Below are 26519 nucleotides of genomic sequence, written 5' to 3' on the forward strand. Positions count from 1 at the left end.
TTCATCATATGACCAGGAACAACAGATGAACTCAGTGCTTTCGAAGATTACCTGAATAATTTACATAAGAATATAAAAATTTACTTTAGAACAAGAAGAACTTAGAAAACTTCCTTTTCTTGACATTCAATTAGAAGTCAATGAAAAGGATAATAAACTTTCTTTCTCAATATATAGAAAACCCACCAACACAGGAAGATTTCTTAATGCGGCCTCACACCATCACCCTTTGCAAAAAATAGGTCTAATAAAAACCCTGAGAAACAGAGCTTATAATATTTCCAGCACAGAAAACAGAGAAATGAAGAATTGGAATATTTAACACAGATCCTCAAAAAATGGTTATGAACCCAAGACTCAAAAAAATCCTCCACACACCTCCTACAAACATCTCACAGAAACAAGATTTCAAAAACGCTATCACGCTTCCTTATATCAAGAATGTTACAGACAAGATGGCTAAATTACTAAACAAACATAACATCAAAGTAGCCTTTCTGCCGCTGGAAAAAATTTCAAGATTTCCATATCCCCCGAAACCTCCGCATCATCCCTTAAAAAAACCAGGTGTTTATAAAATTTATTGTTCTTGTGTCATCTGCTACATAGGACAGATAGGAAGATCTGTGGAAATACGCATGAACGAACACCAAAAGGATGTGCAAAACAGAAGAGAACACAAATCAGGTCTAGCTTTCCAGTCCACTTCCGCCGGCCACAATGTACTCTGGCAGAAAACAAACATGTCTTACTTAGAAAAGAACTGTTACACAAGGAAATTTAAAGAAGCTGCAAACATGCTGAGAATTCCAAAACAATGCAATAAAAGCCAAGGCTTAATTCTACACCAAGTTTGGTCAGCTTTGATAAAAAATATACCTCAGTCAGACCTCGGACATTATGAACATGAACAACAGAACGTGGCATAATCCAGCATACACTTTAAACTTAGCACTGCTTTGAATTTGCATTCTGATTTTTTAATTTTATGAACAGTCAGACAGCTACAACTGTATAGTAAGAACTATTTGTAAATAATTTATCTTTTTTGTTGTTTTGAACTTTAAGTTACCTTTTACCCCTGAAGATGTAAGTCAAACGACTTACGGAACTTGTCGGGTTTTATTTCTTTATTGTGCTTTTAGTTTAATAAAAAAAAAAAAAATGTGGTCCAATTACCGGAATATGCCTTAGAAACTCTATTTCTCTCTCCACATATCGATCCTGCTTTTAACTGACACTCAAATACACACATGGCCATCAGATCAATCTTCCTCTGCCACACTGTCTGAGGTCAAATTTATATGTACATCTTTCATTCTCTTCACCCAATAATACTACTGATATCCACAAATCCCAATATTGTAATCCTCCTGTCCTCTATTGCTCCCCACTGCTTACATGTCATGTACACACACACACACACATGTACACACCGGTGTCAAAATCCTATGGAGAATTTGGAGATATCCTATGGAGATAAATTATTCACAGACTACGCAAGCATTCTGAGATGCTTAACTGCAATACGTTGGTTATGCATTATTAAATCACTTAAGGAACTGAACAACGTAGATATGAATATAAATTAAATTACACTTTAAGAAATATTTTCGATATTTCGCCATCTTCAAAAGGAACTTACAAAAAAAGGCATGCGCATGTAAGCACTACAACACAGTAACTGAGAATGAAGAGATGAAGCTATTGTTCTCCTAAAAGTCCCGAGATGGTGCCCTCTAGTGAACTAAGTAGGTGTTCTTGGCCATTGGGCTGAAGGTCTGCTGATGTAAGCATCCCAAATTTGGGGCAGTCACATACATCCAAATTTGTTGAGGTTTGGAGAGTTTCTTAGGGCTGAGGCTGATTCCATAAATAGTCTTTCGAATTTGTATTTGCTACGGTGTATTACTGTAGCTTTCTTCCACCGTATTCTGTGGCGTGTATCTAGAGCATGGTCTGCAAGACCAGAATGGCTGTACTTGTGAAAACGGATGTAGTCCTTATGTTCAGAAATTCTGATTTTCGCTGTCCTGCCTGTTTGGCCAAAATAAGACAGTTCACAGCTGCAAGGGACTTGGTATACACCAGGTAGGTCTAGGGGAAGTGGTTGGTCTTTAGTGGAGGATAAGGGATGCCAATTTTCTGTATGGCCTGTAACAGGAGGTCAGGTCATGTTTCTTTAAGATTTTGGTAATTTTTTTCCGAGGTGCCTCAGATGTAGGGAATGGTGATGGATTTAGAGTAATCCTTGTTGTGGAGGGGGGGAGGAGCTGCGGTTTGTAGGTTTTAATATTTTTTGGATATTTGGGGGGGGGGGGGGGGGCAGCCATTGGCTGAGAAAGCGTTGAGGATGTGATTTAGTTCAGTGCTTAGGGCCATGTCGCTAGAACAGATAAGTTTAGCCCTGTTGTATAGTGTTTTTACCACTCCATATTGTTGTGAGGGGGGGGAATTGTTTGGTGAATGTATCTGCCTGTGTGGGTGGGTTTTCTATAAACTGATAAAACCAAGGTTCCATCAGGCTGGCAGGTGACTAGTGTGTCCAGGAAAGGGAGGCTGTTGTTTTCCTCTTTTTCCAGGGTGAACTTGATTCTGGGTTGTTGGTTGTTTAAGTGTGTTGAGAAAAAGAGGAGTGTTTCAGAGCCATGTGGCCAAATAGCGAACACATCAACAACGTAGTGAAGCCATATGGTTGGTTTTTGTGGGGCAGAGACTAAGGCTTTTTCTTCAAAGGTCTCCATAAAGTTCCTTTTGAAAATGGCAATGTGACGTTGCCGAAATATCGGAAATATTTAATAAAGTGTAATTTAATTTATATTTGTATCTACGTTGTTCAATTCCTTAAGTGATTTAATAATTAATTGCAATAAATTTCACCATCATACATGAGACTGCAGGGGAAAACCACCTGTCCATTCTGCTCTAAAGAACATAAGTTCAGCGAGTGCCCACGAAATAAATCCGAGATGAATTGCATAAATTGCCAAAATCACAACAAGCATGCCAAAACCAAAAACGACTGCAAACACATGGCATTAAGCAAAGACTTCCCAACATACAACTACTACAAAATTCAAAACATGGATTATGGAAAGCAATAATAAAGCTTGTAGAAACAGCACTACTTCTCTGGCATGTCTTCAAATAAATCTACAATGCTCTATCAAGGCTGTCAATAACTTAACAGAACTCATAAATAGAAAAAATATAGGACTGGCATTAATACAAGAACCCTACAAAATCAACAACAAAATATGCAGCTTTCTAAGTAATTTTAAAATATTTTCCAAAGGATCTGAAAGAAAGAGAGCTGCAATACTCATGGTCAACCCTGAAGTTGAGGCAATATTAATTTCTCAGCACAGCAACGAGGACTCGGTATTGAAATTACGTACAGAGGAATTAAAACTTTTCTAAACTATCACACTGACATAAAATATGACTTTATAAAAAATGGGCAATGTTGTGGATTTTACCATCAACCATGGTTTAATTATGGGAATAAATAGCAATGCCCATTCAGTTTTATGGTTTAATGAGAGCACAAAAATTGAGGTAAAAATTTGGAAGAGTTCATAGCATGAAATTCCCTACATATACTAAATGACGACTGTAACACTCCATCATTCGAAAATACCAGAGGAAGCAGCTTCAGCGATCTAACAATGGCAAACAATGTTATTATACCCCGGGTTTCTGAATGGAAATACGAATAAGATGAAAGCTATTCTGACCACCACGTAATAAGTTTCATTATCAGTAAAAAATTTAAATGGAATATATAACAAAAACCATCGCATTAACATCAAATACTTCACCAATAAAACCAACCAAGAGAAATTTATAAAAGCATTAAAAAGAGAATTTTCACGCTTAATCTGAGAACATCACTTTAAAGCGAACAGCGAAAAACAGCTCAGCTTAGACAAAAACCTAGCCATCTGGGCATCAGCACAAACCGATATAGACTTCCTTGCTTCTGTACTTTCATCAGGTCTGAAAAAATTCAGCGATCAAACACTCAGAACAACCAAGAAGCTAAACATCGATGGAAGAAAATCAGTACCATGGTGGAACGACGAACTAACAGTCCTAAGAAAATGTGTCAACGCACTCAGATGACTATACCAGAGAACATACAATTATTTTCTATGAAAACAGAATCATGGAAAAAATTTTGTATGGTTTCAACCATATCAAATCCTTGAAATTGCATACATAAATTAGCAGCAAGCAAGAACAAGACAACACCTATACTATCAACTATCAAGAAAACAGACAGCACTTACACTAAAAACTTAGCAGAAACTGCAGCTATTATGATAGAAAAGTTTATTCCCGATGCCGATGAATCAACAGATGAAAAAATCCACAAAACTTACAAAGAATGGAAACAGATATAGACTTTCTTGATGACAACTCATTTGCAATTAATGAAATCGAGTCAATATTAAGATCAATGGATCCAAGAAAAACTCCTGGAGAAGACGGAATAAGCAGCAACATACTCTTAGCAGCATTTTTCAAATTCTCCGAATTCATAACAACAGCTTACAACAAATGCCTAAAATGAGGACGATTTCCTTCAATATGGAAACACTCAAAAATTTTACCTATAATCAAACCAGGAAAAGAAACATCTGACGAAATTAATAAATACAGACCAATCAGCCTCATAAACGTTGCTGGTAAGGTACTAGAAAAACTTCTAATAAACTGAATAATGCACTACGTCTACTCAAGAAACTTATTAAGCAGCAATCAATACGCATTCAGACCTCATTTCAGCACAGTAGACGTAATTATGGAGGTGAAAGAGTTCGCAGTACACAATCCTCCGATGCTGTGTGGTGGTCAGCCATAATCAATCAATTAATAGATTGATTTAGAATGCCCTAAAAACTTACTCTACCTTAAAAAAATTATTTTTCAGACAGAAGAGCAACCATGATATTAAAAACCACAACTGTAATGAAAAAAGTCAAATGAGGCTGTCTGCAAGGTTTCTGCTGTGGGCCAGGTTTCTGGAACATCCAGTATGACTTGCTTTTAAGACTTCCTGTCACTACTGAAACAAAAGTCATAGCCTTTGATGATGATGTGATGATAATGATTCGGGAAAGTGACGGCTTACAGTTAGAAGAAATGGCCAAAGAAGAACTCTTTAAAATTGCAGAGTGGGCACGCGAGAAGATAGTGACCTTCAATAGCACCAAGTCTAAAATGCTTTGCATCTCATGAAAAAAATCTAAACAACCTGTAACAGTCTTCCTAAACAAGAAGTTCTCGAGGTAGGCAGTGAGCTAAAATACCTAGGAGTAACAATAAACAAAAAATTCACCTTCAATAAGCACATCTCATGTGTTGCCGAAAAAAGCTTACAAATAGTAAACCTCCTAGCTAAGTCAGTAAGGATTAAGTGGGGATTAGGCCAACGAGCGCTGAAAATGATATATACTGGTGCTGTACTACCACTGATATCTTATGCTGCACCTGCCTGGAAACATACACTAAAATCAAAGATAAACCGACAAAAACTAAACAGAGTTCAACGGCTTATAGCCATATGCATAATTAAAGGATGCAGGACAATATCTTTCGAGGCAGCTTGCGTTATAGCAGCTCTAACACTGATCTGCCTGAAAATACAAGAATTATCTCTTATGTATGAAGTCACTTCCAGAAGATATATCAAAAGTTACAACACAGATCCAAATTGCTACGAACGTCTGCTTCACTACAGTAAGTGGCCTCACCCAACAAAGAAAACACTGACAACAACAAAGAAAAAAGAAAATATTAAGGAGAAGGAAAGCTCTGAAAGTGACGAATTCCAAATATATACTGATGGAAGCAAAACCAAAAGGAACGTCAGTTGTTCTTTCATTGCATACAACAGACAGTCCATTATACAAGAACGCTGCTCTAGACTGCATCCTCTCTATTCCAACAACCAAGCAGAACAACTTGCTATAGTTCAGTCACTTACATATCTCCAGAAATTTGAACTCAACACCTCTCAGCAAAAGACAGCAACAATTTATAGTGATAGTAGAAGCACTATAGATGGCATAAAAAACCAGAACAACCATATTGCATTAATAGAACAAACAAGAAATCTGGTTCGAAATCTCACTCTAGAGGGATGGGAAATCAAGTTCTGCTGGGTGAAAGCGCATACTGGAATAGCAGGAAATGAGAGAGCAGATCAGTTGGCTAAAGAAGCAGCTAGAAACGAATGGCTAGAAATAAGTTACCAGAAATTTTCAAAATCTGCTATAAAAACACTTGCAGAAGAGAAAAGCCTAGACATGTGGGAAGAAGAATGGAAAACATCAAAAAAAACGGATCAACAACAAAAGAATTCTTTCCTAGCATCAGAAGCAGACTCCAGATGAAAAAACACACCATTTCTCCAGGTTCCATATCTTGGATTCCATATCCCAGAATCATCATCATGCATCTGCAGTCCACACCTTCAACAGACTGTTGACCACATACTTTACGACTGTCAGCTATTGGACTCCATCCGGATGCCCTAATATAACACGTCATCACTTCGGGAGACAAGTGGCCAGTGTCAAAACAGAGACTTATTGAAAAGTATTACATAGAATTAATTAAATTTGCTAATAAAATCAACTTCCAGTCCTTGTGATCTAACATAAATACTGATATTATGTGAATTATACTGTATAGTGTTAATATATGTATATATAGTGTTAATATATGTATATATAAAAATATAAATGTAAATATGAAAATTGATACAAAAATATAAATAGAAATGTTAATCAGTACTTGTAAGCTACATGTAATACAAGCATTGTAATGCAATGGAGCATGTAGGAATAAATTACTTCCTAGTAGGGTTACTATTGTGTGTGTGGGGGGGGACGCGACGCGACGCGACACACACACACACACACACACACACACACACACACACACTCCTCTTGTCTACCATATTTTTAAACCATAAGTTGCATACATGCCACATGTATAGCAAACTATGACATTCTCAACTATTTTATGAATAATGTAGTCTTTAAATGGTGCAGGCTGGGCAACAGTGTGTTAAAACTCTCACCCATCCTGATGAATACAATGAATAAAACTGGATACAATACAGAGAGAAAATTATTATAAGAAAAGACAACAGTCATATAAAAACTGTCAATTTTAATAGCACAAACGTAAAAATTAGTATTGGTAACAAAATAAACACAACAGACTCACAAAAACAAACACACTTTGAATGATTGCTAAATGAAAGAAACAGTGACAGCATGATGGCAGAAAAAACTCAACAGAAATACATATCAATACATAAGTAAAAATAAAAAAGTTGCCAAAAACCTCATATATGAAAAGGTAGCTGCAGTAGATGATATTCGATCACAAATGCTCAAATACAAAGGCATAAAAGTGTTACAATGACTATACTCCATAAGTCAGAAGGCCTGGTCAGAGGGTCAAATTCCAGATAATTGAAGAAGAGTTCTTGTAGAACCCATCTATAAAAAGGGAAATAAAACTGAATATGAGAATAAAAGAGGAATTTTTCTACTCCGCATTTCTGGTAAGATTTATGCAAATATTTTTAAGAAACAGCTAAGAAAAATTGTGGAAGGGAAGCTTGAAGAGGTGGCCATGATCAAATTTTCACTTTCCTGGGAATATAACAAGGATCTGTATTTAAGTTATGTAGATTTGGAAAAGGAACATGACAAAGTGCCAAGAGAAAAGCTGTTCAAAATGCTGCAGTTATGTGGTGTAAATAAGATATGATATCAAGCAATTAGTCACTTTAATGAAAGTGGCAAATTAAATATACAAATAGACAGTAGAATTAGCAAAGCTAGTATGGTAGGAAGTCAACTGAATAAATTTATATTGAATGAGAAAGAAAAATACTAACCAAGGTGTACATAGGATATAATTTAAACCAATTTTGATTTATGGATCTGTGAGCTGGTTAGAAATAAAACAACTGATCACAGAGAGGAGGCCACTGATATGAGAATTCTGAGCAAGATTAGGGAGTGAACAGATGGCATCAACATATTAAAAATGAGGCTATTAGAAAAGAACTTGACATTGGTATCATTCAGGAATGTGTTAGAAGAGCTAATTTCAGGTGGTGTGATCATTTAAACAGAATGGAGAAGAAAGGTTAGCAAAACAAGTATTCTTTGCCAGGATGGAAGGAAAAAAAGACAAAGCAGAAGATCAAGATATAGATGTGATGATAACAGTAAAATGTTCCTTAAAAGAGAAGTTTATATAATAAGGTCTATGAATTGTCATGAAAGATAACAGATTAATTTGGAAGGAAAGGTTACAGAATACTAGTAATGATGAAATTTTTTCATGTGGTAATATTATAATATCCTGTACCCTCTGACAGTATATGTCAGGAATTTAATGACGTAAATACAATAAAATCCTTTCTACTCCTAATACTTATCATTTCTTAACAACTCATGTTGACCAACTACAGATATCTTTGTGTACCTGAACCACTCTATGCAACTGGAAAGGAGAGGAGAAGTAAATGGGAATCCTCTTCTTTAAAGTCAAATGACAGTTCATAGGCAGTTCATTGAACATTGTAAATTGAAAATTTACATTGAAAAATCCAGTTCAAAAATGAACTTTATTTTTCAGTTACTTGTAAAAATTAAGACTTTGGAACCATGTTTTTGCAATTTAATGCTGATGTGTTTACAGAACCTAAATAGTATGATTTGGGGAAGTGAGAAATTATTAGTTATGTGTGGCCATCCATTTATCAAGAATCAAGGCTTTTCAAAACTATTCTGGTTTGATTCCTGATGGATGGATGGCCACACATATTAATAGTCTTTCCCTTTCCTCAGTCATACTATTTAGGTTCTGTAAACACATCCACATTAAATTACACACACACAAAATGATGTCAAAGTCTTATTTTTTACAAGTAACTGAAATTTTTGAACCTGATTTTTCTATTTAGGGTCTGGTGAATTGTTCAATGAACTGCCATTTGACTTCTTTTTTTTTCTCCTGATGAATTGTTGTTCAACAAATTTTCTTTGATAAATTGTTTCCAATAAATTTAATGAAACTAAGATAGTAAAACTAAACTCTACACCCTCCATTTCCTCAAACAATGTTGCAACAGGCCTTGCAGTATGATACAGAATGGTGCATTATCATGGTGATACTCACCTGGTCATTTTCTCAGCCCACTACATCACACTACTACTACTAATCGTGATGATACATGGCCGTGAGTCCCCTTTATGGGGAGGCACGGTACCATCTTAGTCCCCCCCCTAAATTTTATCCAGGGTCCAGAACCGGCATAGCTGATGAATCAGACCTATGGCTGGGTCAGTATTCTTGACTGTAATCCATGTGTATGTTCATCATTGATACCACAGAAGCACCCAGAATATCAACAATTTGGATAATTTAATGTTGAGTTCTTATCTTCAGAAAGCTTGACAAAAATTCCTAGTCTAAAGCAGGAAGTAATCCTGCAATATTGCACCATACTTAATAGCAGATATCCTGAAATTAGGCCATAGAAAATCCAGTGCATGATTGGAGGAATGCAAAACTCTTCCAAGAATCTTCCTGTCTTTTTCAATCAGCATCTGTGATTTATTTAACTGTTTTTTGAATTTATATATGTTGCCATAATTTCTTCAACGATATCAGCTACATCTTAGTTGCTCCAACTGTGACATTCATACAATGAGTTAAATAATTAATATCGCTACCTATTATGATAACACTTTGGAATCAGTATGCTGCATTTATATCTTATTATGAATGTCATTAGCATACTATATTTAAGAAAATATTGATATCATCCCTCATAATTTTTAAAGCACTGTATGTAAAATGCAACAGTTTAATTTTTTTTTACATTCTTTCTTTAGTAAATTGCTTTACATCAAATTCAAGATCTTGATATATATTCTTATAAGACTTACCTTAATAATTTCAAAGTTAGAGGCTTTACGATTACCAACATACAAGTTCCGCCCAACCCATTCAAATGCAAGAATGTAAGGTGCTCCAATAAAACTTTCAGAAAGGAATTTGGACTGATTTCCTCCAGTTAAGCTAACTTTGTGAATAGTACCCTATATTAAAAACAAAATTTAAATCATAAATATATAATAACAATAATAATAACTAATATTTAAAAATTTAAATCAAATCAAGTAATAAGCATTCAATACTAAGAAGCTTACATTTTTTGTCTTTTTTTGTACAATTAATGGTGCTGTAATAACGATTCATGAAAAATAAAATAAAAATAAGAAACAGATAATTTACTATTAATTGAATGTGTAGAAAAGTGGTCACATATATTCAAATATGAATAAATGAATGAGGGGTTATAGAAGAAAAAGATGAAGAACCAGACACACAGCACATGTGCATATCACAGTTCAAAGAAAGTATGGCATCAATACTCTCTTATCACTGACACATACTGGCCATTGATAAATTAATAGATTTTCATCTATTAAAATTGAAAGTAAGCTTTAAAAGCCTTCCATGCTGATTTTTGATGACATTCAGGATGTCATCAAAAGAACTATTCTTCATAAGTGCATGAATTTAGAAACTTCTTTCTTTACTTTTTGCACCATTTATTCTGTATTTATCATCATCATCATCATTATTATTATTATTACATCCTCCATGGAGTCGGCAGACTCATCGTGGGAAGTTCATTCAACTGACAAGATATTTATCATATAGAATCTTAATTAACACTCTTTAACAACACATTCTGGTAATGTGTTCCATTCACTGACAATTCCTCCATGTAAAAAATCTACTCCTCACACCCCTTTTTCTAACTTCCAGGGATGACCTCTGATAGGTTCCTAACTTATCTTTAAATACAGGAAACCATCGTCATTCTTATCTTCTTACCATTAATAAAATTTTTCATTCAACATAATTTAATGTAGAGCAGTGAAGTTTAAAAATCCCAAAAATGGATTATATAATCAGCTCTCAAGCTTACCTCTGTAATGTCCAAATAATCTCCACATCATAGGTGGAGATTTTAAAGCAAAAATAGGAGCAAATGTTTTAGGAATTACAAAATATATAGGACCTTTCACATACCACAATATCACAAATGAAAATGGACATCTACATAAATTATGCATAATATTTTTAGTTCACAGAACAAATTTCCACAAAAAATTGCAAGATGGAGCTGGGAAATCCAAATGGAAAAATATCACAAATATATCATGCTTTAATCCATAGAAAATGAATGAGATCAGCTTAAAAGTACAGAGGTTAAAATAGTATAGAATTATTTTAAGTTCTTTCTCGCAGACAGGCTTATACGTTGGTTATGCATTATTAAAACACTTAAGGAATAGAACAACGTAGTTAGGAATATAAATTAAATTAAACTTTAATAAATATTTTCCGATATTTCGGCAATGTCACATTGCCATTTTCTAAAGGAACTTACAAAAAAAGTTACGTGCAACGTAGGCACTACAACACAGAAACTGGGAATGAAAAGATGGAGCTATTGTTCTCCTAACAGTCCTGATGGTGCCCTCTAGCGGGCTAAGTAGGTGTTCTTGGCCGTTGGGCTGAAGGTCTGCAGATGTAGGTCTCCCAAATTTGGGGCAGTCGCATACACCCAAATTTGTTGAGGTTTGGAGAATTTCTCAGGGCTGAGGCTGATTCCATAAAGAGTCTTTCAAATTTGTAGTCACCAAAACAAATATGTTTTGGTGACTACAAAAGGACTACACAGGTAAGCTGAATGCTCTTCTATTAGATCGGGCCACTTACCTCCCTATCAATTACAATCCCACCAACTCTCAAACTAGAAAACTTCACAGGCTCCTTAAGAGAGTCACTTCTTGGCCTGTAGAAGTTACCAACAGATTAAAGCCGTTTAACTCTATACCCCCCCCCGTATTTACGGACTCCCAAAAATACACAAAGAAAATGTGCCATTACGTCCCATAGTGGATGGCATTGATTCCCCCACATATAAATTAGCTAAACATTTGGCCAAAGAGATCACACACTATACTGGCAACACACCATCACACATAAAAAACTCAGCCCATTTCAAAGCCAGCATAGAAAAACCTTACACTCCAACATACTGACATAATGGTCAGCTTTGATGTGTCCTCTTTATTTACAAATGTCCCACTCAAGGAAACTTTAGAGCTAATCCAAGCTAAATTTTCTCCCGACATCTCAGCCTTATTTCAGTTCACAATGAACTCAGGCTATTTCGTTTGGCAGGGAAAATTCTACAAACAAATAGAGGGGACAGCCATGGGTTCACCACTCTCCCCATCCTTGGCCAATTTCTTTATGGAGACCCTTGAAGAAAAAGCCTTAGCCTCTGCCCCACAAAAACCAACCATATGGCTTCGCTACGTTGATGATGTGTTCGCTATTTGGCCACATGGCTCTGAAACACTTCTCTCCTTCTTAACACACTTAAACAACCAACACCCCAGAATCAAATTCACTCTGGAAAAAGAGGAAAACAACAGCCTCCCTTTCCTAGACACACTAGTCACCTGCCAGCCTAATGGATCCTTGGTTTTCTCAGTTTACAGAAAACCCACCCATACAGGCAGATACATTCACCAACAATCCCCCCCCCCCCTCACAACAATATGGAGTAGTGAAAACACTATACAACAGGGCTAAACTAATCTGTTCAAACGACTTGGCCCTAAACACTGAACTAAATCACATCCTCAACACTTTCTCAGCCAATGGCTACCCCCCCCAAAAAAAATCCAAAAAATATTAGAACCTACAAACCACAGATCCCCTCCCTTCCCCCACAACAAGGATTACTCTAAATCCATCACCATTCCCTACATCCGAGGCATCTCGGAAAAGATTACCAAAATCTTAAAAAAACATGACCTGACCTCCTGTTACAAACCTTACAGAAAATTGGCATCCCTTATCCGTTCCACTAAAGACCAACCACTTCCCCTAGACCTACCTGGAGTTTACCAGGTCCCTTGCAGTTGTAAACTGTCTTACTTTGGCCAAACAGGCAGGACAGCGAATATCAGAATTTCGGAACACAAGGACTACATCCATCTTCACAAATACAGTCATTCTGGGCTTGCGGACCATGCTCTGGATACACGCCACAGAATACGGTGGAAGAAAGCTACAGTAATACACCGTAGCAAATACAAATTTGAAAGACTCTTTATTTAATCAGCCTCAGCCCTGAGAAATTCTCCAAACCTCAACAAATTTGGGTGTATGCGACTGCCCCAAATTTGGGAGACCTACATCTGCAGACCTTCAGCCCAATGGCCAAGAACACCTACTTAGCCCGCTAGAGGGCACCATCAGGACTGTTAGGAGAACAACAGCTCCATCTTTTCATTCCCAGTTTCTGTGTTGTAGTGCCTACATTGCACGTAACTTTTTTGTAAGTTCCTTTAGAAAATGGCAATGTGACATTGCCGAAATATCGGAAAATATTTATTAAAGTTTAATTTAATTTATATTCCTAACTACGTTGTTCTATTCCTTAAGTGTTTTAATAATATTTTAAGTTCTGACTAGAGAACAGTAAGTGAACATATGACACTTCGTCTCATTGCTTTTAAACCTAAAACGCCAACAACAAATAAATATTACTGGAATAACCTGACCATTCCTACTACACAAATCCAGTATAAAGAGCATTACAAAATAAACTAATACGATATCCAATGTCTGAAGACAGAAACATCCCACAGTTTTTGACTTATAATGCATCCATGAAGTTACAACAAAAACTTTAGTCACTTCTTCATCTCAAAGGAAATGAGTGGCCCAACCAACTGAAGAATTACTAAAGAAACAATGCCATGGCATTAAAGGAAAATGCAGGAATCAGAGACACACAATCTATATAATCAGCTAAATGAATAACATGATCAAGTAAATGGGCCACTAATTCAGGCAATGTGCATTATACAGCTTCTCCCTGTCAGGTCAACCCTGCCTTCCTATGGTGTGGCCTGTATCTACGAAAAGAGCCTCTGGTAAATCCAGTGCAAAAGAATATATTCCTAGTTGGAGGAAATGCAAACGAGACCCACCAGATGGAAGATGACTTTCATCACCAGTGAAATACACACCAGCTAAATTTTTGGAGGCCTGAAATGATTCATACCATGTTTGGCTTCCAGTGCAGAGCTCTGGTTTCTGTTCCTCCTTTCTCTGTGAAGTGAGTTATAACTTTTATGGGCATGCCAAAAATACTGAGAGATCCAAAACCTCTCCATTTTGGAGTACATCAGTAAAAACAGTGGTGTTGCAAGTTGGTTGTAGATGGTAAACATGCCCAAACCTGTCAGTAGTGAGTCAGGTTTCCCAGCCAACTGGCACACACACACACACAATCCTGCTGCTGCATACTCTGACAGATCATGCCTACTGAAGGAGTCTCACTAGTAGTATTGGGAGAAACTGTTGAGGCCACGTAATGGCAAGACTGTTTGCTCTCTGTATTGGTGTCATGTCCAATATTCTATCTTCTCTCATTACATGTCCCCCACTCAAAACTTCCATCTAACCATAAATGAACTAATGATGAAGCATACAAACACTGACAGTGACACTGCAACTGAAACAATTTTTCCCTCAATTAGAGCCAGCTGTTAAACATTTTTCACTTGGTTTCATCCTTTATCCAAGCTCAAAACCAGTCTGGGTAGTGGCCCTTCCCATAATGAATACCATTATACATGTCTGTAAGGTATGTGCCTTGCATTATGGGATGCTAAGGCAATTGATGTGAAGTCATTAGCCTCTATATACAAGTAGCCCAGTTGTAAAGTTACTTCAAGTGCAAACTGTTTGTGTACACTTGGATAAAAGATGAAACCAAGAATATAATTTCTTGGCATCTTTAAGACAGATATAGTATAATCAAGCGTTCAACAACTAGCTCTAATCCAGAGTATTTTAGTAATAAGGTGTGAAACCTTCAGTTGACTTGTATAAGGAAATATATGATTTCTGCATTACTTCAACCTTGGTATTTCTTCTGGATCTGGCTCCCACTGATGCAGTTATTTTACGGTGGATGTGGAAAGTCTGCTGAAGTTGTCTTCTGGCCATATTGGTGGATGCTTTTCCATGGAATATGAGCAGCTCTGCTTGGAGACAGAGTGAGCCTGTTGCTGAGTAGAGCTACTACTGAGTTAAATGATCCTTCAGGTTGCTCATTTTTGACAGATCTGAGGGATTGCATGAGTTTCTTGGAGAACTCCCCTCCCCAGACATAAACAAATTGTGTGATCCCTCAGATGTGTCAATAGCACTGATACTACAGGGCTTTGGGTGATAATTTTCAACAGTTTGTTAGAGTGAATGAGTGAGTAAGTTCACTATAATTATGTCTGCTGTAGTAAGAGTAGACTGGAATGTAAATATACAAAAATGTAACATGATAGGAAACTCTAGATTAGCACTAATATTAAAACTAAATGCAAAATCCTAAAGATAGCAATTTTTCAATCCTTGTATGCTTTTTGTAATCAGTATGCATTTCAAATGCTGAACAATTTCCACATTTGCACTACCTAATGTCACTCTACAGCACTTACATTTTCTTTATCATCTTCTTCAAGCTGGATCCAATACAATGTTCCTTGGTGTTTATCATAATCAAAATCATAGCCATTTTCTATACCAATAACAGGTGTGAAGTAGCCAACTGATTTATCACCAGGTGTGAGACTCATGTCAACCAACTGAGTTGTTCTCATAACCATTAAGTATGGGGTGTCAACTGTAATGAAGAAAGCAAACTATTACACACATTCAAAACATAAAATTAATATTTCAACTTAAATACTAATGACAGAATAATATAAGTATTCATATAAAAACTAAAATGTGCAAAATAGCTTTCTATTGGAAAAAATGTGGCTAAATAAGTACAGTCAACTCCAACCATGGCAAACTCATGGGGACCATAAAAATAGTTTTTATGATAAAGTGAATTTCTTCTGACAAAGCACTGTATACCTATGAAGTTTTGGTTGGAAATGTATGTTTCTATAACAGTGTTTGCTGTAGTGAGTGCTGACTACTTATCTCAAATTTTATTTTTGAGTAAGGTGAAGAACAGAAAGTATAAATACCAGGGCATAAAAGATCAAAGCAGTGTCTCATTCATTAGATCATCCATCACTCTGAAGTGAACTGCATTTTGCTACTAGAAGTCTCCATATCACAGCGATGAAATTAATGCAAAGTGAGGAGACAACAGAGTTGGATGAAACAGCATGCAGTGGTCAGTTCCTTATTATAAAAAACATTCTGCCAAATGAAAACAACCAAAGCTACATAACTCAGAGGAGCCCACCACATACCGTGTAAGAAATCCAGAGAATTGACAAGGGCTTCTGACCCAAAGTCCAGTCCTCACCTTCTTGTTGTAGCACCATTATTAGGTATACAACTAGATACTAAACATGAGAATGGACTGACAATTTGGGACTTATCCAAATAAACTGTAATCTGTAAAAGCATAAACCACAAATTACAATGATGGTAGGATGTGATAAAATATGATCAACTACTGGAACAAACTTCCCCAATGTAACTTGAATAAGGAAAGGCATGCTTGCCATAAGGAGTATTATTATTATTACGGATATCTCTATGGAGTCAGTAGACTCATCACAGGAGACCCAAACTAGCAACAATATCTATCATATCTCTTCTTGAATTAATTTACAGATGAAGAGCTCACAACTAAGTCAGGCAATGAATTCCACTCATTCACCACCTTCCAGGCAAAAAACCTTGTTCTGACACCCTTGTTAACCACACTCTTCTTTAATTTCTAGGGATGATCTCTTGTTCTTCCATCACTATCACACAGCTGAAACATTTCCCCTGCATCAATCCTATAAAAACCTTTCAGTAATTTAAATGTTTCTATCGTATCCCCTCTTCTCTGCCTATCAACCAACCTTTGCAATCTACAAGCTTTCAATCTATCAATGCAGGGAGCATTTTTTACATCACTTACCAACTTAGTCACTCTTCTCTAAACCCACAGCCTCCTCATCTCCAAGGAATCCAGGTGACCAGAACTGAGAACAGTAATCCAAATGTGGAAGTATCAATGCTTTATAAAGGGAATAATAACCTCTTTATCTCTGGATGTCAGTGTGTTTCTCAACAACCAAGTAATCCTATGTGCAATCTTGGACACCTTAGCAATGTCTCCCCTGAACTTCATCTCCCTATCTACCAAAACCCCCTAAGTCCCTAGCCTCATCAATCTCTTGGAGTACTGTTCCATCAATGTAGTACACAGCTGGTAATCTTTTAATCCCAAAATGCATGACTTTACACTTTTCCACATTGAACTGACATCCATTACCTTTTGCCCATTCTACTAGCTTATTTAAATCATCCTGCAAACTTTCAACATTGGCTTGATTTTTTATTGCACTACCCAACTTTGCATCATCAGCAAACAACTGAATATCTCCCTTTAAGCCATTTCCTATATCATTTATATAAAAATTAAACAACAATGGCCCAAGCACAGAGCCCTGAGGCACACCACTGGTCATCTGCCTCATCCTGGACTCGGCTCCTCCATACACCACCTTCTGGTATCTCTCTCCCTGAGCCATTCTCCTATCCATATCACCAATTTAGTATCCATTCCCATCTGCTCCAATTTGCATAACAGTGTTCCATGGGGTATCCTGTCAAAAGCCTTAGCAAAATCCAGAAGTACCACTGTGTAGCCAGTTCCTTTGTCCAACTCAGATGTCATTCTATTATGAAAAGTTAATAGATTGCTAAGGCAGGATCTACCTTTAACAAAACTATGTTGGCTTCCATAGAGTATCATATCCCGATCCACCCATTCTTGAATTTTGTCTTTAACCAACTTCTCCAATACCTTTATCACTACTCCTGAGATGGTGATTGGTCTGTAATTAACTACCGCAGTTTTAGAGCCACCCTTATGCAAAGGAAACACTTTGCCTAACTTCCACTCCCTAGGGACCATACCAGAGTTCAAACTTAAATTAAATATCCAAGTAAGAGGGGTTGACAATTCATTTGCACATTCACACAACACCCGAGCTGATATTCCATCTAAACCTACAGCAGTGTTTGCATTTAAATTTTGCAATATATTAAATACCTCTGATTTCTTAGCTTCAATTCTCACATTAGTTATTGCTACAGGTGCAGAGATATCCTCACTTGGGTGATAGACTTTTGAAAAGTGATCACTCAGTAACTCGACTATTACATCTGATTTTGTCACCTCAATACCATCAGCACCCACTAAAGTTATCCTTCCGAAGTCATTCTTCCTTTTACTTGCTACATAGCAGAAGAACTCTTTGGGATTACCCTTGATCTCTTTGGCTAAGGTCTTCTCATAATCTGATTTAGCTTTTCTTGCTATGCTGGTAACCTTCCTAGCTTGAGCCTTGTACTGCTCATGGGTGTACTGATTGCCTTTCTCCTTGTAAATTCTCCATAACATTTTCTTTTTTTGCAGATCAAGCTTGATACTACTGCTCATCCATCTAACGCCTGCCTTGTTTGACTTCCTGACCATGGGGACACAATCTGATATTGCTTTCCTCAGATACCCGCTGATTTTATCCCATGCACTGCTAACATTTTCCCCCTGCAATATGTTCTGCCATGGGATGGCTGCAAGCTCACGCCAAAGCTTGTTATAATCGTCTAACCTGTAGTTCCGTATATACCCCCTTCTTAACAGAAAAATCCACAGATTTTTGCAACCTCCCAAGTCAATACCACATGATCGCTTTCACCAATTGGAGGTAACGAGGACACCTTACTTATGCAACATTATTAATGAAAAAGAAATGGAACTGACAGAAGAATTAACCATTAGCCTCTATTAAAGAAGTGTTGTGGCAAAATAATTGGTATTAGCAAAATGAAGAAAGACTAACAGGTAGGATACTGCTAAATAAAAATAAGATGTTATGTTTGTGCAACAGGGATCAGAGAAAAGAAGGTCTAGCCATAGAATTCAAATACTAAATATGAAGATAATGTGTAATATGTAAATATGAAGATAATAGTGTAATGAATGAAGATAAGCTTCTTGAATGGAAGACAGCTTCAAGAGTGATGTGAGCAATTTCAAAAAGGGAACAATGAAACTGGATTTTTTTACTCAATTATGTGAATCCAACCTAGGAAAGACATGGCCTATACTATTACTGCAATGGATGTGGGCTATGGATTAAATAATCTGAAACTCTCTTAACATTAAACCACTTCAGGCCTTCAATAAGCAGTTAGTGGTCTCACATACTGTGCAATGAAATTTATGTTAATTGCCTCAGAGAAGGTTATACTGAAGAAAAAGTAAAGTTTATTATTGAGTTATTAGAAGACATAAAGATAGGGAGATGACATAAAGATAAAGAAAAAGCTGATCTTTGTTCAAGATAATCAGCAGAGCAAAAAATGAATATCATACATATAGAAAGCTTTGGAAACTAGAGAAAAGAGAAAACTAATAATAATGGTAAGTATTTGTGAATTTCTGTACAAGATATGAGTAGTTACAGAAAAATCCAAACCTGAAAAAGAGGAAAGCATATAAAAGTTACCTTCACCTAGGTCAGTATATGTCCTGAAATAATACAGAGGGAAAAAATAGTAAAAACTTAGCTATGTGAAAAGTAGCTAAACAGAAGTCATAGGAAGAATCTAGTAAGAATGTAGAAAACAACAATATGAAGGAAGCAAAATGTTCTGGAGGCTATTGAAAAAAAAAAAAAAAAGCTCAGAAATGCTAAAAGGAATCAAAGATGATAAACAAAACATAAAAACTGAAGATATTGTATTTGGGAGGTTTGGAGCAATTACCTTGAAAGGCTGTTAAAGTCAGAAATGCAGTGACAAAAGAGTAATAGAAAATGTTCAAGAGATATGTAATCATATATATCTATACGTAAGATAGAAAAAGCAAATAGAAATGTTCTTGTTGAAATTAAGGATTACATCCTCTTCTACCAAAACCTTCATCTAAGCCTTGATTTTCCAATTAGTGTCAAAGTGGTCACATTTGAAATTATGCCGAAGCAACTGAGTAATGAAACTACTGTATTATGTATGTTAAATGAGTGTTTTTATGGCCAATGTTTATGTTTTAACGAATAAAAAATAAAGTTTCTGGGAGGAAAAACCTTGTAACTTCCATATGAGACTGACTTAACTCTCCTTCAATTGAGAAGGGAATTCAAATCCATTACAATCAAGCAACATTACTAATACTAACTGAGTTACAACCTCTAAATTGCTATGATAACATTCAACATTTTTTGAATGACTTATAAAAAAACTGTAGCTTTGCACTCAAGCTGCAATTTAAAAAGTCAACAAATCTAAACTAACTTCAAAAAAGGACAAAATTAACCTCTGATACTCAAATTGCAGTCCATTTGTTCCTCTGTCAAGACCAATGACTTAGCCAAAATGGCAGCATTCTTCTCCTCTAACTCCAACATAAATCACACAAAGATAAAAACTTGCTGTTAGGATTCTTTTCTTTTAACTCCTGTATATATGATCAGGGCTCAACAAATTATACAAAATCCTTCTCACCATTAAAAAAAAGTACTTGCCCAAGACAGACCCATTTTTAATGATATGTCCCAATAAGAACTATTCTGTTGTATTCAAATAAAAACCATTCTGTTGTCCAGTCTGCAGCTACTCACTGACAAAATCTACTTGCATTAGCAAGTGGGAAAGTTTATTTGTCACGCTCTGTATATGACCAAGGCAAATCACCTTTCCAATACCAAGAAGAATTCACTGCATAGCTCTTCTCTTCTTCACCAGAAAGACAAAAATGAATATCCACGAATAACTTGGACACTGACAATTATTCTGCTCCTGACAGTATTCTCCCAATTGTGCTGAATAATTTCAGTCCTAGAATTAACACATACTGCATAAGTCTGAAGATATATTGCACAAGTCTTCCTAACCGAAACACAAATGTTGTTTGGGTCTCATGACAGTTATACAGAAACTACTGGAAAAAAATGGGTCATTACTAAATTTAATTCTTTTCTGCACTTGAGCAAAGGATTTTTCAGAGAATACTTAGACGCAACCACTGCAAATGTGAGCAAAGTATTCAACAGCAGGAGAGATCTGTGATTTGTATAGGGTTAATAGTAGTTATTCAGAGATAAAGAACACCTATAGCAGAAGAGAAACGTAATTTCTTATATGCTTTGCAGGGGGGGGGGGGTATGCCAAAAAAACAACTGAAGTGGTTAAAATGATCCCAGAAGAGAAATCTTTTCTTGTCTAGGGATTTTGATATTGTCAAACGTAATAATGGAAGAAAGGTGTTCTTTTTTTTTTGGAAGAAATAAACAAGACCAAAATTTGTAGTACTGAAGGTAACAAAGTTATCAGAACCCCAGAGAAAATAAGTTTTGAAATCAAAATTTTAGGGTCATACAAATAGGTATTCCACAAGTTTAGGTGATGTGTGTATTGCAAGAGTTGCCAAATGAGTAAAAAGTGTGGAACACACTATTACCAGAACTGGACAGTTAACTTTAAAAAACCATTTATGAAGAGAAGGAAAGGAGTAGGTGAAAGAACAGAGCCTTGAAGCAGTTCAGCATTAGCCTACAAACACAGTAATAAAGAAAGATTGATTCACAATCACAGTAATGTGTAAACAAAGTAAAAACTGATAACTCAGTTCTAAAAATTCTGAAAACAGACCACTAGATGAAGGTGCACTTATAGGTCTTTATAATAAATCCAATTAGCCTTAGGAGATATCAAGACCAACTACTTGAGTTTCTGCAAAGTTTTTCATGGTACTTGTTCACATAAGCTCACCATATATACTCATCAATAGTTACGAATTTCCAGAAATTTGGATATCACTGAACTATGATTTCATTGAACTACTCACTATTTCACAGGACTTTTATGAAGCTCACTGTGTACCTAATGTCATTACCAGGATTACCACTATATGTATGCATTTATTAATAATGCTCAAGGATCACCATCAGAATTTGTTTTCTTTCTTATATATCTGCAAACAAAGATTCTAGTTTCCCTACATAAAAAAGTGGAACTTAACCAATTTATAACTTGGGTGGCCAGTAGGTGGTGCTAGTAGTGCCTGTATTTAGATAGCTCCGAAAGATAAGCTGTTTATTTTAGAAAAACTAGTAATATTAGTTAGAAATTGTATTAGAAGTAGATTATAGCATGGTATTAATTAGAATTAAGTCCAAATTTTCTTAAAAATAAGTTAATATTTTATATGGTAAGTAAGATGATGTGGCACATGGCACTGATGTGAAGCAGAACAATATCCCAAGAATTCCTGTTAAGGAATTCAACCAGAGGGACTTCATTCAGTGCAATTTTTGCGAAATATTATCAAAGGTGAATAGAGTTTGGTTCAAAAGTGAGAGTAGTGGGAGAGTATGCCGAAAATGTTATGAAAGTGAGTGCCAGAAGTGCAGGTAAATTTAATGATTGGAGCAGTAATATGAAATATGTGTGAAAATGTGTGTGTTGGTGTAACAGAAAACAGGTCTGGAGAGTAAAAGTGATGCTATAAATCAGGGATCGGCAAACTTTTCGGACTCGCGGGCACATTTAACTTTTATTTTTAATAATCGGGCTGCAAGCGTTTAATTAAGAGAAACTAGTGAGTGAAAAAAATACTTAAGTTATCAATTTTTATTATATCAATTTAAAAAAAAAAACAAAAATCTTTAAAAGTACGAGATATGAAACAAGCATGAAAATGAAACTCAATGAAAAATTATCACATAAACAAAGTAATATAGTTTATGCATCACAATATGTGTGTCTCCCAGTTTAATGTGACTTTTGTGATTGTTTTCCCTTAGCCAAATTATCTATATCCACTTTATAACCTGAGGTGCAAATTCGAATCGAAGCATGTACGTCATCAGTCAGTCGAGAAGAAATTTATTTTTTCTAAAACTCATTGCAGAAAATGCTTATTTGCAAATGTATGCACTTCCAAATGCGACTATCATCTTCTTTGTGAAACTGATTAATACTTCAAATTTTTTTAGTAAGCATCAATAAAATTTTCGGATATTTTCTAACGAAAATGCATTCTTTAATGTTTCATTGTGTTGTAATTCCAAAACTTCCACCTGTAGCTGGATTGGTAGGTTATCAATGTCGACATTAAAAGGGTTCAAACATAATGGCATTTCGATGCTATTTTTATGAAAATCAACAAGATTTGTTGTACGTATTTGATATCACGAAGTATAGGTATAAAATTATTTTTCATTTATTATTCATATTATAAAATGTATTATTTAAATAATTCAACATACCGGCCACATGCCATGTAAGTATGGTCAACCTTTTATGGGCCGCATGCAGTCTGCAAGTCGCCGATCCCTGCTATAAATAATAGTAGTGTGATAGATGTGAAGAATAAAAAGTTGGCTGTAATGAGGAGATAGCAGTTATGCAGAGTGCTGCACAAGACAAAGCATCAGTTAGAGCAAATACGGAAACATCTGGCAAATGGTTCAGCTGAGAAAAGAAAGAAAGAGGTGTGAAAAAAGAGAAAATAATACTTGACTAAGAGAGAAAGAAAAATTAAGGAGAAAGTGTTGTATGGCAATTCTATTATGAGGTGTGCTTGGTGGGAATGTGACAAAATCATGCATCCCAGCTGCAAAGATTAACAAAGTTAGTGAGGTTATTAGAATTCAAAATGGTAAAGTGAAAGAGCTGATTGTTTCAGCTGGAACAAATGATTTGAAAGTAGACAAATATGGTATCAGGGAGAACATTAAAAAAGTTACTGAAAGTAGCAAAACAAATAAGTGTGAGAGAAACAAGATAGTAAGTCTATTGCCACAGTATTGCAGAGTTGAGTTGTGAAGGAGGATTTTGTGAAATTTATCCTGCACTCCATTTACTTTTTATATATTGGTATCAATGCAATATCATTTCAATTTTCTAGTGAATAACATTTTCAGCGAATTTTTTCAGCAATGAATAATTACCAGGGTGAATTTTCCCTGCAATGAATTTTCGCAGCAATGAATTGTCCATGAACCAATTCAGGAACCACATTGCACATGTTATGAAGACACACATTGGATAATGGTGATGATGCGGAGGACCGTCTCACATAGAAATAGAGAGGTTATCATTCCATCGTATAAGGCCTTGATCAGGTCTCATATGGATTATTGTGAACAGATTTGGTTGGCAGGTTTTCAAGGTAATGAGGATATGTTGGAAAGGGTCCAGAGAAGATTCACAAAGGTGATCAATGGTCATTCTCTCATTCTATCCTTGTGGTGTACAAGGATAGAATGAGAGAATGTAAGTTACAGAGCCTTGTGAAAAGGAGGAGTGGGGGGGGGGGTATGATTGAGACATATAAACAAGTCAGGGGTTGTTATCAGGTTGACATGGAAGAGATTTTCCATAGAATGGGGGGGGGGGGGTAGAACAAGAGGCCATTGCTGGAAACTGCATAAGGAGGTTGTGAGCAGAGGAGTGAGGAGAAGGTTCTTTGCATGGAGAGTGGTTGGTGAGCGGAATGCATTACCTGAGTGTGTTGTGAATGTAGACACACTGAATCAGTTTAAGGCATGGTAGGATGAATGTTGCGTACCTCCCACGAGGAGATTATTATTATTAACATGTGACTCCATGGAGGTCAGATGTTAATAATAATAATAATCATAATGATGATGGAATGTACTAGGGGGTTTGAGAGTGCTAGATCTGGTATTTGCATCAGAGAAATTGTATATAACCAATATGACCAAATTGTCCCCAACTGGTGAAAGTGATCATATGGTCTTGACTTAGGAGATGGCTAAATATGTGGAAGTCATTATAGATGATGACTTTTAAGTCATCATCTATAATGACTTGGCTCTGCTGTCACTTACATAATGTGTAATCTTTCTTAATTTTTTACTTATATTTCTACTGATAATGCATCTATCATAACCTTTTCTACTTATATTTTGTCTTTGTAATCCTTCTACCTAAATTGCTGATTTTTTCTTTCTAAATCCATAATGAAACTATTTTTTTTCTTCTTTCAAATGAATTTATTACATAAACAATTTGTAAAATATAAGTAGTGAATAACAATATAACAGGATGCAAAGATGGATATTATGACAATAAGCTTCCACTAATGTCTTGATAAAACTGATCTGTGGATGAATGCTTATTTTTAGATCTTATTACCCGAACAAGGAATTCATAGTAAAGAATTTATGGAGAGACAATACACATACTTTAGAATAATTACTTAAAATTAAGAAAATAATATTTGACATTGAATATGTAGAGGACACAAGATACATGACACTACACAAAAGTAAGATTAATCTAAATGCTTTATTAATCATTTATCCTAGCCTGACCACTGGTGAAAAAATAAAAAAATAAATAAATAAAAATAAAATAAAAATATCACTAAATAAAATACAGCAATACCTAGCATAGTCCGGCTTCGATCAGTCTGGATTCACTGTAGTCCAGTTTAAAATCATAAAAAATTAGTACACAAAATTATTTTTTTAATAGATAAATGTTCGGTTTTTTTCTCTTTATACAGTCAAGTCTCTTTTTGTGGGGTTTATTTTTATGCGGTTTAAAAAAAAAGCGATACAATATTTCAATTTTTTCGGGGGTTCCCCATTGTATATGTATGTACCTAGACTTGGCGGTGAGAATGTAAACGCAGCATTATGTTCAACATCTTAATGTGTAAGCTACGTATAGTATGAGTAAGCAGTGGACGTCTGTGAACTTTAATGTTGAATTTGTGAAAATTAAATTTTAATCCCATTTAAAAAAACTACATAATGAGTGCAAAAAGAAAATGTGAAAGTGATTCTGTCACCAAGAAACGTAAATGGCTCACTTTAGAACAAAAGCTCGATATAATCAAGCTTCATGAAGAAGGTGCATCCTTTGCTAAAATAGGCCGTGAAAAAGGAATGGATAAGTCATCAGTTCAAAACTTATCAAAAAAAAAGATCAATACAAATTGCAAGGTATGGCTACAGCTTCTTATTTATCAAAAATAGTGACTAAAACCAGAAGCACTCAAATGGTAAATATGGAGCGGCTATTATCCATATTGATCGAAGACTTAACTCAAAAGCGAGTTCTGCTTAGTCAAATGCATTTTGTACAATGACTTGAAGACTATTGATGATATAGAAAACGAAGGTGAGAGAACTAGTAAAAATTTTACAGCAAGTCGTGAGTGTTTTTTTTTTCATTTTAAGCAATGAACTAGTATTCACAATGTTCATATTGTTGGTGAATCTGCCAGTGCAGATAAAGAGGCTGCTTTAAGATATCCGAAGGAATTGAGTGAAATCATACAAAAAGGTGGCTACAAAGATGACCAAATA

The 26519-nt window shown here is 35.7% G+C and overlaps 1 protein-coding gene across 1 annotated transcript in view; it reads right to left on the reverse strand.

Moving 5' to 3' along the window:
• mgl (low-density lipoprotein receptor-related protein megalin) overlaps positions 1-26519 on the reverse strand; it is an 890817-nt gene that overhangs the window by 542220 nt on the left and 322078 nt on the right. The window contains exons 33-34 of the mRNA XM_090412774.1: positions 15645-15829; positions 9990-10142 (exon numbers count right to left, since the gene is read on the reverse strand). Of these exons, the coding sequence (XP_090268900.1) occupies positions 9990-10142; positions 15645-15829 (338 nt within the window). The remainder of the gene's footprint in view (positions 1-9989; positions 10143-15644; positions 15830-26519) is intronic.

The sequence above is a fragment of the Typopeltis vanoorti genome, chromosome 23 (assembly GCF_054136105.1).
Source record: "Typopeltis vanoorti isolate ZY-2024b chromosome 23, IOZ_Tvanoo_1.0, whole genome shotgun sequence".
Classification (NCBI taxonomy): Eukaryota; Metazoa; Arthropoda; class Arachnida; order Uropygi; family Thelyphonidae; genus Typopeltis; species Typopeltis vanoorti.